Source organism: Eretmochelys imbricata, chromosome 8 (genome assembly GCF_965152235.1).
Source record: "Eretmochelys imbricata isolate rEreImb1 chromosome 8, rEreImb1.hap1, whole genome shotgun sequence".
Classification (NCBI taxonomy): domain Eukaryota; kingdom Metazoa; phylum Chordata; order Testudines; family Cheloniidae; genus Eretmochelys; species Eretmochelys imbricata.
The window spans coordinates 87659147-87673309 of NC_135579.1; the positions used below are offsets into that span (position 1 = coordinate 87659147).

A 14163-nucleotide genomic window follows, 5' to 3' on the forward strand; every position below is an offset into this window, starting at 1 on the left:
GTTTTGTGTTTTCATATTTCATATTAATCTTCTGTTGAAAAAAACCCTATTTTTCAGTTTATAAAACAGTAAAAGCTGAATCCACTTAAAAGAATATCTATTAGCAGAATACCTAGTTACAAGAGGAATTTCTATGTGTACCAAACATGAATAGTGTAGAACAACCCTTTAATTAATAATAATGGACAAAAAAGCAGATCAAGGAACCAAATAGGGAAGCATCTACAATATAAGGGCTATTTGGTCTGTCAGAGAAATAGTCTCTCTCTCTGTGTCAAATATGTACATATTTAAAACCAGACAACTTTTTGCATAAAACCATTATGATTCTAGCAAGTGTATATGAAAATCACATCTCAATATTCAGACTGTACATAACAAAAGAATAAAGTTAGTCTCATTTGTATTGAAAACCTTGAACAAAAGATTGAAAATTATGGGATGGATTTGGGGCACCATAGATCGTAGTTGCAGGGACACACCCCAAACATATGACATATTTTGTAACATCTTATTTCCTAATATCACATCTCATTCTACATATCAGTCTAAAGAAAAAAAGAGAAAGAGTCCTTAGAAAGCAATTTTTGCCAACTTCTTTAATTGTAATTGTATAACTGAATGTTGGGATATAAATTTCATTTACAAAACAATGCACAGTGCCATACAACTAATCTTGTAGGCAGGATAATGGAAATTACTTATTCACACCTGTCCAGTTCTGAATATGCAGTGAAGTTATGAACAATTGTAGCTTCACTGCTTTAATAATTAAATCTATTAGGGATACGTCTGGTAAGGGAAAAGACAGTTAAAACACACTTTTCTCTCTCTCTCTCTTTGATGAAAGAATTTACTGGTAATATTGTTACCTATGACTAATATAAAATTGATACAAAATTGTTATTGGGCCAATTTTGCAAGCTTTCCTCACGTTGTGAATACTTACTCATTGACTTCAGTAGGGCTGTTTGAGAATATTTAACCTGTTTGGCATCATCAGACTAGTCCTGACACCTTCTCTGCAAGAGGCATAAAAACCTCTTTAGCGTTTCTAATAATCTACTTCTGATCCAGAAGTCTCTTCATGTGTGGAACTCCCAGCAAAATCAGGGTAACACCTTAGTTCATATATTATACAAAGTGCAAAAATAAAAATGAACAAAAAATTGAGAGAGAAAGAGAAGCGTATTTAATTGTTTTTTTTCTTTACCAGCTATTATTTCTATATAATGATATACTACAAGTATGAGTGCCTCTCACTTTGCCAAAATATTGTATCCCGCTGCCCTCTGGCAGTCCTATTCAAGTGTGTAGATCATGCTGTTCACTAAGACCTGGAGGCTCGAGACCCTTAATACACAGGTACACAGGTATGAGTGTTTCACAGTTAATTATGTAGTTTACTTATATAATAATATCACTGTATCATTCTCCATGGCCCTGGGTGCAGGGTGTATGTGAAATCTAACATCATATTAAAATAAACTTTCCATAATAAAAAAAATAGTACAAACAGCCCCACTGCCAACCCTAAAGTAGTAAATAACATCATTACAATCCATAGTTAAGTAAAGGCTTGATCAACAGGATGTGCTCTGCACTGCTGTGTAAATAGTGGTAAACTCAGGCTCTGGCAGACTCCCAAAGAGAGTAAGTTCCATTGTAGGGAACCTCTATTAAAGTCACGTCTCCAGTCCTCAAAAGAGTGCATGTACAGGCTGTGAGAAAATTCACCTTAGCGGATCTGAATTGCCATGGTGGATGTGGAGACAGGGGCAGTGTTTAAGGAAGCTGGGTCCTAAACCACATCACATTTTAGATAATAGAACCAAACCTCGTGAAGTGCACTAAGAAGAACCGTATGAGAAGCCAGAGCAGTTCATGATTTGTAATGATTAATGTGCTGCTACATTCTCCTCTAGTTAAGTCTGTGAGTGATCTCCATGGTGGTTAGGACCAAATAGAAATCACCGCAATAGTCCATCCTGGAGGTAGCAAGGCATGGATACTATTGTAAGGTCCACAATATCAAATAAAGGCTGACATCTCCTAGATCACTACTGATGAAAAAAATGTTACAAGCAAGCAACCATTCACTAACTGGTACTCTAAGAACAGCCAGTAGTTCAAAAGGCACCTTAAAAGTACACTCCTCTTGATAAAGGTGTTATAATTCTCTCCTAGCAATTCATCAAGTTGCTTCCCCTACAGCAACCTACATTCCTTTTTTCCCCCTGGATTGAGTTTCAGCCTTCTCACTGTCATATAGTTCCCAGACTCAGCTAGGTACTGGGGAAGCAAGGAAACTGCATCATTCTTTCTGATACAAAATAAGTTACACACTGATGCCACAGCACAAAGGATCTGATCCAAACTCCACTGATATCAACAGAAATATTTCCATTTACTTCAGTGCAATTTGATTGGGCCAAAACACCTTCCATGGGGCTGTCCATAAATTATGTAACATCAATTCTGCACATTTGTTTCGCTGGTACAAGGGATAGATGGGTTTTGAAAATCATCAAAAAATGTGTTAGTTGATTTATGGAGAGCACCCAATCTCAACTAGTGGCTTCACATACACATTACACAAGAAAGGGTAACAGACTAGAACCCTGCAGGACCATATGTGAAAGCGCTGTTGGAGTGAACAGGATTAACACACAACCATTTTGAGACTAAATTTCCAAGGACTGATAAAACAAGGAAAGACTTGATTTATTCCTGGATGGTGATGACTTTGTTAGCCACTATTGTGCAACGTACAACTTCAGTTGCTGTTTAGGCCACTGTTTGCCATTGCCTGGTGTTCTGTATTTAGCCCCCACCCCACCCCTTTGGAGGGGGAGGGCTAACTAAGATAGCACATTCTTACAATGATTAAAGAGGGATTATATCTTTGTATAAATAGAATCAAGAAATAGTTATCTTGTTTGTTTTTCTAAGCCAAAAGATGGCCCTGTGAAGTAGTTTGTAATGTTGCTTAAAACAGGGAGATAGTTTAAGTTTCCTAATTATTGGTTAAAAGCTCAAACTATCCAAAGCATTTAACAGATGTAACGAAGGAAAAAATATACTTTTTAAATTTAATTATGTATTCGTTTAGGTCACTAATATAATATTAGATGTGATTTTTCAATATTAGTCAATGATTTCTAAACTGCTTCCAATCTCTTAATATTTCCAAATGTTAAAAAGCTCATAGCAAGAAATATAAATATTAACTAAATAAGCAAATGAGACAAAAATGAAAAGTAATTTACAGTAAAAATCCTGTCCGAATGTTTGTATGAAGTACAATGCAAATTAATTAAACAAGGAAAAAAGATTATACTTTATAAATCTAACTCTGTAATGTTTTCTGTCAGAGAAATTACTGTAGACAAAAGACAGGAACACCAAATACTATCTTTTAAAATGAAAGTAAGATATTTACTTATCCATATACAACAGATCAGTTTCATATATTATTCTGACTGTTCTATAGGCTTGTCAAAAAAGATTCTGTTTTTTTTTTTAATTTAAAAAACACCTTTATTGCACAACGCATCACTAATTTCCATCAGGAAAGCATCCAGAAAAAAATTGGAATGATTGGGCATGCTTTTAGATACCATCAGTCCTTCTCTGATAATCTTAAAACAACAGAGAAAAAGACAGCACTGAGCATTTTCATTTAAATTGTAGTAAATAAATATGCTGGAGATTTATTGCTTGCATAGAAAGCCACCTTTCATCAAGATACAGTTAATCCAAATAACTTAATATCCCTTTATAGTCAGTTACCATGGATACATTTTACTCAATAGAAATCTTGAACTGTAAACTTGTGTGATATATTGCAATTGTTAAACTACGATAAACAAAAAGTACTTAATACTTATCTATGCCAAGAATCCAAATATTTGCTTCAAAATATCAAAGATAGCTGTAAGGACATGCAGAATTTCAAATATCTTCCTCTACTCTCCCATATCTATACCTCAAATCGTTTTTCTAAATTATATTTAATATGAAAATAGGAGGGAAAAAGGCAATCCAGTTCCTATTATTAGGAAATCAATAGAAGCTCATTTAAATGGAAGCATGGTCAGACAGCATGTTTGAAAAAGATATACTCAAAAGTACATTTCTCAAAATGAAATTCTCTTTTCTCTCCTTTTCATGCCTTGCTTTCCATTAGAATCATTCAAATAATTTCCATCTACAACAAGATTCTCTTACTCAATAGTGTACTCAATCTTGACCACCAAATTCTCTCATCAAATCACTGCACGAAAATGTAAGCCTCTCAAGCCCGTAGATGAAAGATCCAGATGACTTTTTGTACAACTATGTTAAGGAATATTTTGATTTATAATACTACTTCTTTTAACGGACAGACACGCCTTTCAGTTAAACACTGTATACTTGTCATAATAACGCTATTTTTATTTCCCGAGCAAAGCATTCAACTCAAGGCGTTTCTCTCTTTGTCTGTAACATTAACAACTTTGAAACACCATTGATTTTGGTGCAAATCAGAACACCAGAAAAGCCTGCATTCCCATAAACCACCCTCCCCCCGGCTGCCACAATCTCCATGTGTGCCACATTCCCAGGCCCCTCTGTTTCACAGACTCCAGCAATAGTACTCACCCATTCCCTCATGACAGGGTCTATTGTCCTATGGTCTTCAGCTACCTGTTATTTTCTATACATACCCCAATTAACTGTGCTGAATTTGAGCAAAGCATAAGATGGAATTCACCTACTAACCTGGAAACAGGACAAGAGGTTGCAATGTATCCCTCTGGCTGCTACCTGCAGCCTATGTTTTAATGGGAGCCAATCCACTACACTGGGACATTTCATTTGTTCCCGTACACAGAAAACTCTTCTATGGCATAAAGATGGTGCAAAGGTAACCTTACATGGCCACTCTACAGTCCCAACATGAAGCAGAAATGGCCTTTTGACAATGTCCTCTACCTCAGGTGATCTTCACCTTATAACATTTTATAACGTAGATTTCCCACTTCTCTCATAATTTTAGCTACAACCTTCAAATAAGTCATTTACATAGGGAAATAGTATTTATTTCCAGGTCTTCTCAGCAGGGTATATAAATACTTTCTGCCATAGCAAAGAGCAGAGGACATATATGGACAACTAGAATTTCCTCACTGTTTTACAAGAGTCAGTGCAGCATTCACAAAACCAGAAATATCTTATCCACATAATTATGTTTATAAAGCAATTAATTAATGGCAAAAACACAGTGTGGGAATAAAATTATACCTATCATCCTCAAAAAAGGTATTGTTTCATTGTTTTGAAGTATTGAAGTTATTGAGAACACAAGCTACACTGTGAGTCTTCTAAATAGAATCACCATCCTAGAAACTAGAAATCTGCCTGTAAAGCATAATTCATTATAGAAATAAACAAACGCATACATAAATAAATAGTGATAACTGGCCAAGTTTATGAAGGCCCTACACTCAACTTAGTGGTATTTCTCTGTCTGTCGGTAATGCAATAACTTTTGAATGCTGCATCCAATCAATTCCAAAATTCCAGGGGAATGTTCTAAGCGTCAATAGCCAGAACTCTATTGATTGTGATGAAAATCAGAAAGCCAAAAAGGCAAAAATGGGAGACACACAAAGCCCCTGCCAGCTTTTTAGCATAGCCGCACCCTCAAGCATCTCTGTAATAAGACTGCAAATAAGGTGTTCAGACTGGAAATGAAGAATAAAAGCTTATGCTCAAATAAATTGGTTAGTCTCTAAGGTGCCACAAGTACTCCTTTTCTTTTTGCAAATTTTTAACAGTGCGAGCAATCAATCGTTGAAACAATTTGCCAGGGCTCACAGTGGATTCTCCATCACTGACAATTTTTAAATCAATATTAGATGTTTTTCTAAAAGACATGCTTTAGGAATTATTTTGGGGGACTTCTATGGCCTGTGTTATACAGGAGGTCAGACTAGACGATCATAAGGGTCCCTTCTAGCCTTGGAATCTATGAATTATCTATAGCTCAAAGAACTTCCTGATCGTACTCATTGCCTTCCAGCATAACAATGCTCCTAACTCATTTCTCCTCATCTTCCCAATACAGTTTAACATGTTGATACCCCAAATTACTTATTTCCTGGGCAGAAAGAAGAATAATGGTGGGGAAGGAGGAGGAGGAAGGGAGAATTGGGGTTTGCACACAGCCATTGGCATGGGGGTAGAATGGAGGACACTGCTGTGGGACATACAGAACCCCTGATGGGGGGACATGGGGAAGGGGTAGACAGAGACACTAGCACAAGGGTGAAGTGGAAACAGGAGTGAAACAAAAAATGGGAGGAAGACAGAGCTCTTGCCATCGGGGTGGGGAGGAATGGGAAAAATGAGGGTTCACACTGAACCCTTGCCATGGAAGGAATGAGTGACACTGGCATGGGGGCACACAGAATCCCAGGTGGGGGAAGATTGGAAGACCCTGGTATAGGGGTAGGGAAAATGGGAGGCATGGGGTAAAAAGGGGAGAATAAGATTGCACACAGCACTGCTATAAAGGGGGGAATGGGGACCTTCAAATGGAGAAAGGGAAGCCACAGAGCCCCGTAGAGTAGGGGGGAATCGGGCACACAGAATCCCTGCTGAAGAGGAGGTTGGAGGACTCTGGTATGGGAGGATGGCGGAAATAGGGAATATAGGGGAAAAGAGGGGAAGATTGAGGGAACCTGGTATGGGAGAAGGGGGGCACACAGAGCCCCCGGCATGGGACAAAAGTGGAAATAGGGGTGCACACAATATACTGGTATGTCAGGAAGAATGGGGAGACACAAGCGACTGTCATGAGCGGATATTGTGGGGTTGCAGGGAATCCCTGAGAAAGAGATGGATGGCAGGGCAGTACATAGGGAGTTGGGGGGTGGATGAGGAGAATGTGTGTGTACTCCTTACATCCCTCCATTCCCCTCCAGAAGCCCTGGTGTGTGTGATAAGATCAGCCTATACAAGCTATGAAATATGCGAGTCCCTAGCATTAATTGTGACAGTACACAATCTGCACCCAATCCTGCTGCAACTGAAATCAATGGCAAAACTCTCATTGACTTCAAGGGGAGTAGGACTGGGTCAGAGATATAGACTACCATTAATAGTGTAAGTTCTATTGGAGGGAGCTGATCCTGAATTCTTGAACACTCAAAACAACCACTGACCTCAATGGACATTTTGGGTATGAAAATACTGCATGATCAGACCTATGATTTGTAACTGATTCAATTAATTAAGGCATACAAGAGCTGTGTGATGCGTGTCAAATATAAATAGACATAGTATAGTATAAATTAGTTGGATAGTAAATGAATTTACCATCAGTAGCTGAAAGGATAAAAATGATAAATGATTGTGTAGCATATTTACAAGGAGTTGTTGATTGTTGCAGGAGTTTCCTGCCTGTTGAAAATTTGGGTTTTGTATTAGTCCTTTGTACAAGAGGTTGACTTCTGCAAAATTGCTCTAGTGTACAGGAAAAAATGTTGCCTTCCTGGTCACACACATCCTCAATGGCTGCACATGTACTTTGCTGGACAGGGCCCATATTTTAATGCCTTCTCAGTAACAGCATAACATCTTGTTTCTTTTACCAAAGTTATATGATTTCTAGAAGAGCGGAAATAGTTTTATACAGAAATATGACTCCTATCGTTAAAAATCTGCTTTCAACCTCAGAAAAATGTTACCTTCCTTTAGAAAACATCAGGGACAAACTCTGCCCTCAGATACCTACCCACTGAAAGCAATGAGAGAGTAGAGAGGTAATCAGACAAACGAAGGCAAATGTTCCCCTTAAAATCTCTAATGTTCAAAAGATATTTTGATATGTGCATTTCTTTTTAAAAGTGCTGCCTATAGGGTAAATTAAGTAACATATAATGGGACACTAGCAAGGTTTGATAAATACTGATTTTCAACAAATTACTGAACAGTTAGCTATCTTATGAATAAAGTATTGTTGCCTACTCTAAGATCATGAGTGTTTTGCCCTAGCTTCTGCATCCTTCATTTGCCAATTTTGTTTAGGTTTTAGATTTTAAAATGATGCACATTGGATTATACACATTAATTTGTGGAGTAATGTTTTACCTGTCTCCATCCCCCTCCTTGTGAGATTTGCTCACCACTTGCAGGCACAACAACTTGCATGCACAGCAACTTCTTGCCTAACATATTCCATAAATATATAGTTTCTTTAGACAACAGAAAATAAATAACTTACATAAAAATAACTCAAACAGATTGCACAATTATCAGTGGAAATATTTTACACTGTTTGTGAACTTCAGGACAGAACTCAGTTAAAAAAAAACGTTAAGTCTCACTTACTTTGGTAGAGTTTTCAAATGATTTTCTCTTAACTCCAAGATACGCAATTTGACGAGTCTAGAAATACCGATATAAAACAATATGAGTAATACATTCAAGTGAGAAAATACTTCTGACACCAATAAGAATTACTGGAGAACTGTTTATTCCAGTACAAAAAGATTTAGCCGTGTATTTGCATTACATTATTTTTATATACCTGGCCAGTCTCTGCTGGAAAGTACTATGATGTGTCAGTTGCTAGAAATAATTCTGAATCAATTTTTGCTGATTATTTATACTGGAGAAATATGGTAAAACTTAATTTACCACAAATATTTCCAGTTCTGTAATACTAACCAACTTCAGCTTAAGTTGCATCAAGCTTTGATTATTGGCAATAGGTTTTGTTCTGGAAAATCATGAATACCCACGTAAAAGGGTTAAAATTGTTTAAAATATTTAGAGCACTTACACAGATGCATGGCATTTTGAATGACTGTTCACAAGTTTACACACATTTTTGTAGAGATCACAATTTCTTTTTGCATTTTTGGGCCTTGATCCTACAACTGACTGCACACAGGCAAACTGCTTCCCTGACACAGATCCCCATTGACTTCCATGGGATTGAAGCACAAGCTTACAGTTCGCCATGAGCATAAGTGCTCTATTGAATTAAGGTCTCTATACTGCATTGTACAAACATTAAATAATGAATACTCACAACAAACTTTGAGGTAGAACAGTAAGCTCACAAATGGGAAAACTGACACAAAACAGGGACACACAAAATGGGGGTTGAGGAACCAGGATTAGAACTCCAGAGGTTTTGGCTTTAAGGGCTTTTTCCAGAGCTCAGCCATGGTGACATCAAATGCCACCCACTGACTTCAATGGACTTCAAATCATGCCACTATTCCTGGGTTCTTTTATCTTAGATCATTATTAACCCCAGTGATGAAGGGTATAGGAGCCAAAGGATCTCTATTCCTGACCCAAAGTCCTACAATTTCAGCTGTAGAGAATCTGTAGAGAGTTAACTGTTGCGATAATTAGGCCTACAAATAAAGCCTAATTATAAGCTCAACTGTAAAAATAACAGGCTTTGAAGTCATAACTTTTTTATGTATAGAAAAACTATTTTAAGTTATTATCAGAGCTTTTGTGGCTCCCTCTGAGTCCTTTACAATCAGACTCATGGTAACTAAGGCAACCAGCTTTATACGCAGAAGGTTACAAGAAATACTCCCAATACATTATTTTTAAAAAATAAAAATCGAAAAATTTTCCTAAAATAGTTTTTTCTGAAATGTGTTTTGCAGCTTACAAAAAACATGAAAGATTTTGTAAAAATTCATTTGAGATGATCTGCATAAGTAACTTGTGGCTTCACCACTCATGAATAGTATGATCATCCCAAACTGATAAAACCTTTATACCATACCACCATGTATCATATTTTCTATATCCTCAACACATAAGCTAAGTGCAGGGCCAGCTCTAGGTTTTTTGCCGCCACAAGCAAAAAACAATTTTGGCCACCCCGACCCCCCCCTTTTTTTTTTTTTGGCTTTTACAAGTTTGTACTTTGCAATTGTTTTTGTTTCTTTTGACTGTTTAAAATTAAAAAAAAATGAAAACAGAGAATTTGTAGTTAGTGAAATAAAACAATTTCCTACTAGTGTACTCATTTAATTTTAATTAAATCACAATTATAAACAAACAAATTTGGGTTCAACTATACACTGTAATGAAAAACGTTAGTGTCTTCCAGTGCACCCAGTTTCACATAAATTAAAAGAATTTACAGGAACTGAATTTTTTTGGTTTTTATACTTGCGTAGTCCTTTAATAATTCAGTGAAATCTAAATTTTTTGCAATGGTACTTTCAATTGAAATTAATGCAAGTCCTGACAAATGATTCTGAGACATGGTGGACCTCAAATAATTTTTTAGTAATTTCAATTTTGAGAAACTGTGCTCACCAGAAATCACTGATACTGGTAATATTAAAAGAATGTGTAATGCTATGGCAGTGTTTGGAGTGAGGTGCTTGGGGCTGTACATCCTGCCGGTGGGCCCCCAGCCCAATCTCAGACCCAGCCCCACCCCCGCAGAGGGGACAGTAACTGACAGAGTGGCTGGAGAGTGGGTCAGCCACGGGGATGGGGGCGGACCAGGGGCACCCACCCAGCGCCTAGCCGCCCAGGGCAGTGGGTCCCTTACTGGCTGCAGGTCCTGCCCCGATCCCGGGCTCCACTCCACTCGGCTCCGGCTCCTCCGCCGCTTGTGACACGTGTGGCAGGGCGGGCAGGGAGGGAGAAGCCGCATCGCCCCGCTCCCCCAGTGATGGGGGGCCGGGGCAGGGACTGCCCCGGGCCGGGACCCCATGCTGAGCCTCCCGCCCCGCCCCACGCAGGGGCTTATTGGTTGACTGAGCGGGGCCGGGGGGAAAAAAAGGGTGGCCGGAATGCCGCCCCTAGAAATGTGCCACCCCAAGCACGTGCTTGCTTTGCTGGTGCCTAGAGCCAGTCCTGGGTAAGTGTACTTTACATATTTACTGTATGTACACAATGTATGGTATGGGTCAATGAGCTAGCCAACTTCAAGGCAGTTTCCAAGGGCAAAGTGAGCAATAGTGCATTTCCAACATCCTTATTGCCAACACTCAAACTGTACTTGCTACCCTGTTTCTGCAGACTCAGCTTTTTTTTAAGTATTTCCTGCTCCAACTTCTCTTATTTCTTGGTTTTTTTCCCTCCTCCTGGGTTTTCTGTTTTTCTATTTTCTCAGCTTTGTCTTCCTACTACTCTGTTCATTTCTTCTCTATATCTATTGAATCAGTCTACATTCCCTTTTTCCTTTCTTCTCTGGATCTCACTTTCACATCTCTACTTTGCTCACTCTGCCATACTCATTTAATTTTTCTCTTTCTTCCTGACAGGCAGCCCTTGGATTCCTCACCAGAGGAAGCAACCAGAAACAGAGACTACCAGAACAGACCCTACTTTGTTCTTTCTGCCCCTTTGGCCAAAAAGCAGCAGTCACTTTTGGTCAAGAACAAGTAAAGAGAAGCACAAACACTGGCCACTGAGAAGCTGGATCAAAGTATTGCAGTAAACCAATTTGCTTACACAGTGCTGGCACACACTAGCTAGTTCTGGAGGTCATCAATCTAACTGCTGTTATTCTACTGTCCTGTAGCTTAACTATTACTCTTCCCACATCCATATCTTCCTAACTCACTTAACAGCTCCCCACTACTCAGGATGTCTTCCCCAACCACCCAGCTGAAACCAGTTCCACTCCTGCCTCCTATCATTCATCAAAACGGGATTGCAGGGACTAACAATCATATATTTTCTGTTTTACATGCACACCGCTTCTAAATGATCTTTTAAAACTAAATCAATTGCTTGTGAAGTGGTAATGTGGTTTAACAATTAACTTACCTTCCAAAGTTAGCTGGAAGAAACTCCAGAAAGGCATCGTTTAGGTAGAGCTGGGTCAAGTTTAGAAGCTGCGTGAAACCATCTGGCAGCCTAAAGAGAAGTTAAAGATTTAGTCTTTGAATCTGGGTTGCTATAGAAACAATGCAAATGTAAATCTCTATGGAGAAGCATAAGTTCTCCACCCTCACATCCCTTAGCTACACAGCTTATGAAAAAGAAGAATTTATAGAGAAAATTGTTACAGGTGGCATTTTTGCTTGTTATTAAAACAAATAGCACTCAACTTTTCCCTGTTACTGTCACAGGATGAAATTTATGTGCCTGACACATTAAAGTGGCTTCATCCTTCTCTCTTACCCTACTTTAAGCTTTTTATCAGAGGATTTTTTTTTTTACTGAAATGGCAAGCATATGCTGAGTACTTCACTTTTCATAACTTCTTGAGTGGGGCTCTATTTCTCTAGGATATAGCATGTCTTTTGATTATAAAGGTAGTAACGTAATTGTATATACATTAGGGCTGTCAAGCCATTAAAAAAATTAATCGTGATTAATCGTGCTGTTAAACAACAATAGAATACCATTTATTTTAAATATTTTTGGATGTTTACTACATTTTCAAATATATTAATTTCAATTACAACACAGAATAAAAAGTGTACAGTGCTCACTTTATATTTATTTTTATTATAAATATTTGCACTGTAAAAAACAAAAAAAATTATTTTTCAATGTATCTCATACAAGTTCTGCAGTGAAATCTCTTTATAATGAAAGTTGAATTTACAAATGTAGAATTATGCATAAAAAAACCTGCCTTGAAAAATAAAACAATGTAAAACTTTAGAGCCTACAAGTCCACTCAGTCCTACTTCTTGGTCAGCCAATCACTCAGACAAACAAGGTTGGTTACAATTTGCAGGAGATAATGCTGCCTACTTCTTGTTTACAATGTCACCTGAAAGTGAGAACAGGTGTTTGCATGGCACTGTTGTAGCTGGCATTGCAAGATATTTTAGCCAGATGTGCTAAAGATTCATATGTCCCTTCATGCTTCAACCACCATTCCAGAGGACATGCTTACATGCTGATGATGGGTTCTGCTTGATAACGATCCAAAGCAGTGCAGACTGATGCATGTTCATTTTCATCATTGGAGTCAGATGCCACCAGCAGAAGGTTCATTTTCCTTTTTGGTGGTTTGGGTTCTGTAGTTTTCGCATCAGGGTGTTGCTCTTTTAAGACTTCTAAAAGCATTCTCCACACCTCATCCCTCTCAGATTTTGGAAGGCACTTCAGATTCTTAAGATTCTCACTTCTTGGGTGAGTGCTGTAGTTATTTTTAGAAATCTCACATTGGTACCTTCTTTGCATTTTGCCAAATCTGCTGTGAAAATGTTCTTTAAAATGATCGTGTGCTGGGTCATCGTCCAAGAGTGCTATAACATGAAATATATGCAGAATGCGGGTAAAACAGAGCAGGAGACATACAATTCTCCCCCCAAGGAGTACAGTCACAAATTTAATTGACGCATTTTATTTTTAACACACATCATTAGCATGGAAGCATGTCCTCTGGAATGGTGGCCAAAGCATGAAGGGGCATAAGAATTTTAGAATCTCTGGCATATAAATACATTGCAACGCCGGCCACAAAAGTGCCATGTGAACACCTGTTCTTACTTTTGAGAAGTGGTGTGATCCTGTTGCTGCTGAGAACTTTGGGCTCATTACTGAGCTGAGTCGTGCTGTGAGGAGGGAGACAAAGGTGAGTCAGAGCCAAATATCCCAACCCTGGGCCAGCTAAGGTGAGCTAAACTGACCCTCTGCACAACTTAGAGCAGCCATTGGGCTGCTGGGTAGAACAGTCTCCTAGGGTAAGTCTACATCCGCAATAAAATTCCTGGAGCAGCAAGTCTCAGAGCCCAGGTCAAGTGACATGGGTTTACATTCACAGGGCTCAGGCTGCGGGGCTAAAAACTGCAGTGTAGACATATCCCTAGAGATCTTTCCATTGGTTCTCCACCCAAAAGCATCCTCCTGGCATCAGATGTAGGCAAGAGAGACTGGCACAAAATAAACTGCTTGCCCAGGACTACCACTGTTCGGGGAATAGGCAGCCACACATGTTCGGGGAATATGGCAGTTTTAAAGCAACAACAGGTTGCAGAATGCACAACATTTTCAATCTGGTGGCATGCAAATCCTGTCACTGTTTGAGCAGAATGGAGTTATCTAGGTAAATTGGTTAGGCAACCCAAGGAAATTCCATACAACAGTACATTATTTAGAAAATATTGAGGTGGGACAATTAAGCATTTAGCCACTGACTTTAACAGGATTACAACG

General features: G+C 38.5%; 1 protein-coding gene across 3 annotated transcripts in view; it reads right to left on the reverse strand.

Annotated features, from left to right (window-relative positions):
* Positions 1-14163, reverse strand: part of LRRC7 (leucine rich repeat containing 7) — a 250821-nt gene that overhangs the window by 198857 nt on the left and 37801 nt on the right. For all 3 annotated transcript variants that reach the window (XM_077823907.1, XM_077823906.1, XM_077823904.1), the window contains exons 4-5: positions 11815-11904; positions 8380-8436 (exon numbers count right to left, since the gene is read on the reverse strand). In XM_077823907.1, the coding sequence (XP_077680033.1) occupies positions 8380-8436; positions 11815-11904 (147 nt within the window). The remainder of the gene's footprint in view (positions 1-8379; positions 8437-11814; positions 11905-14163) is intronic.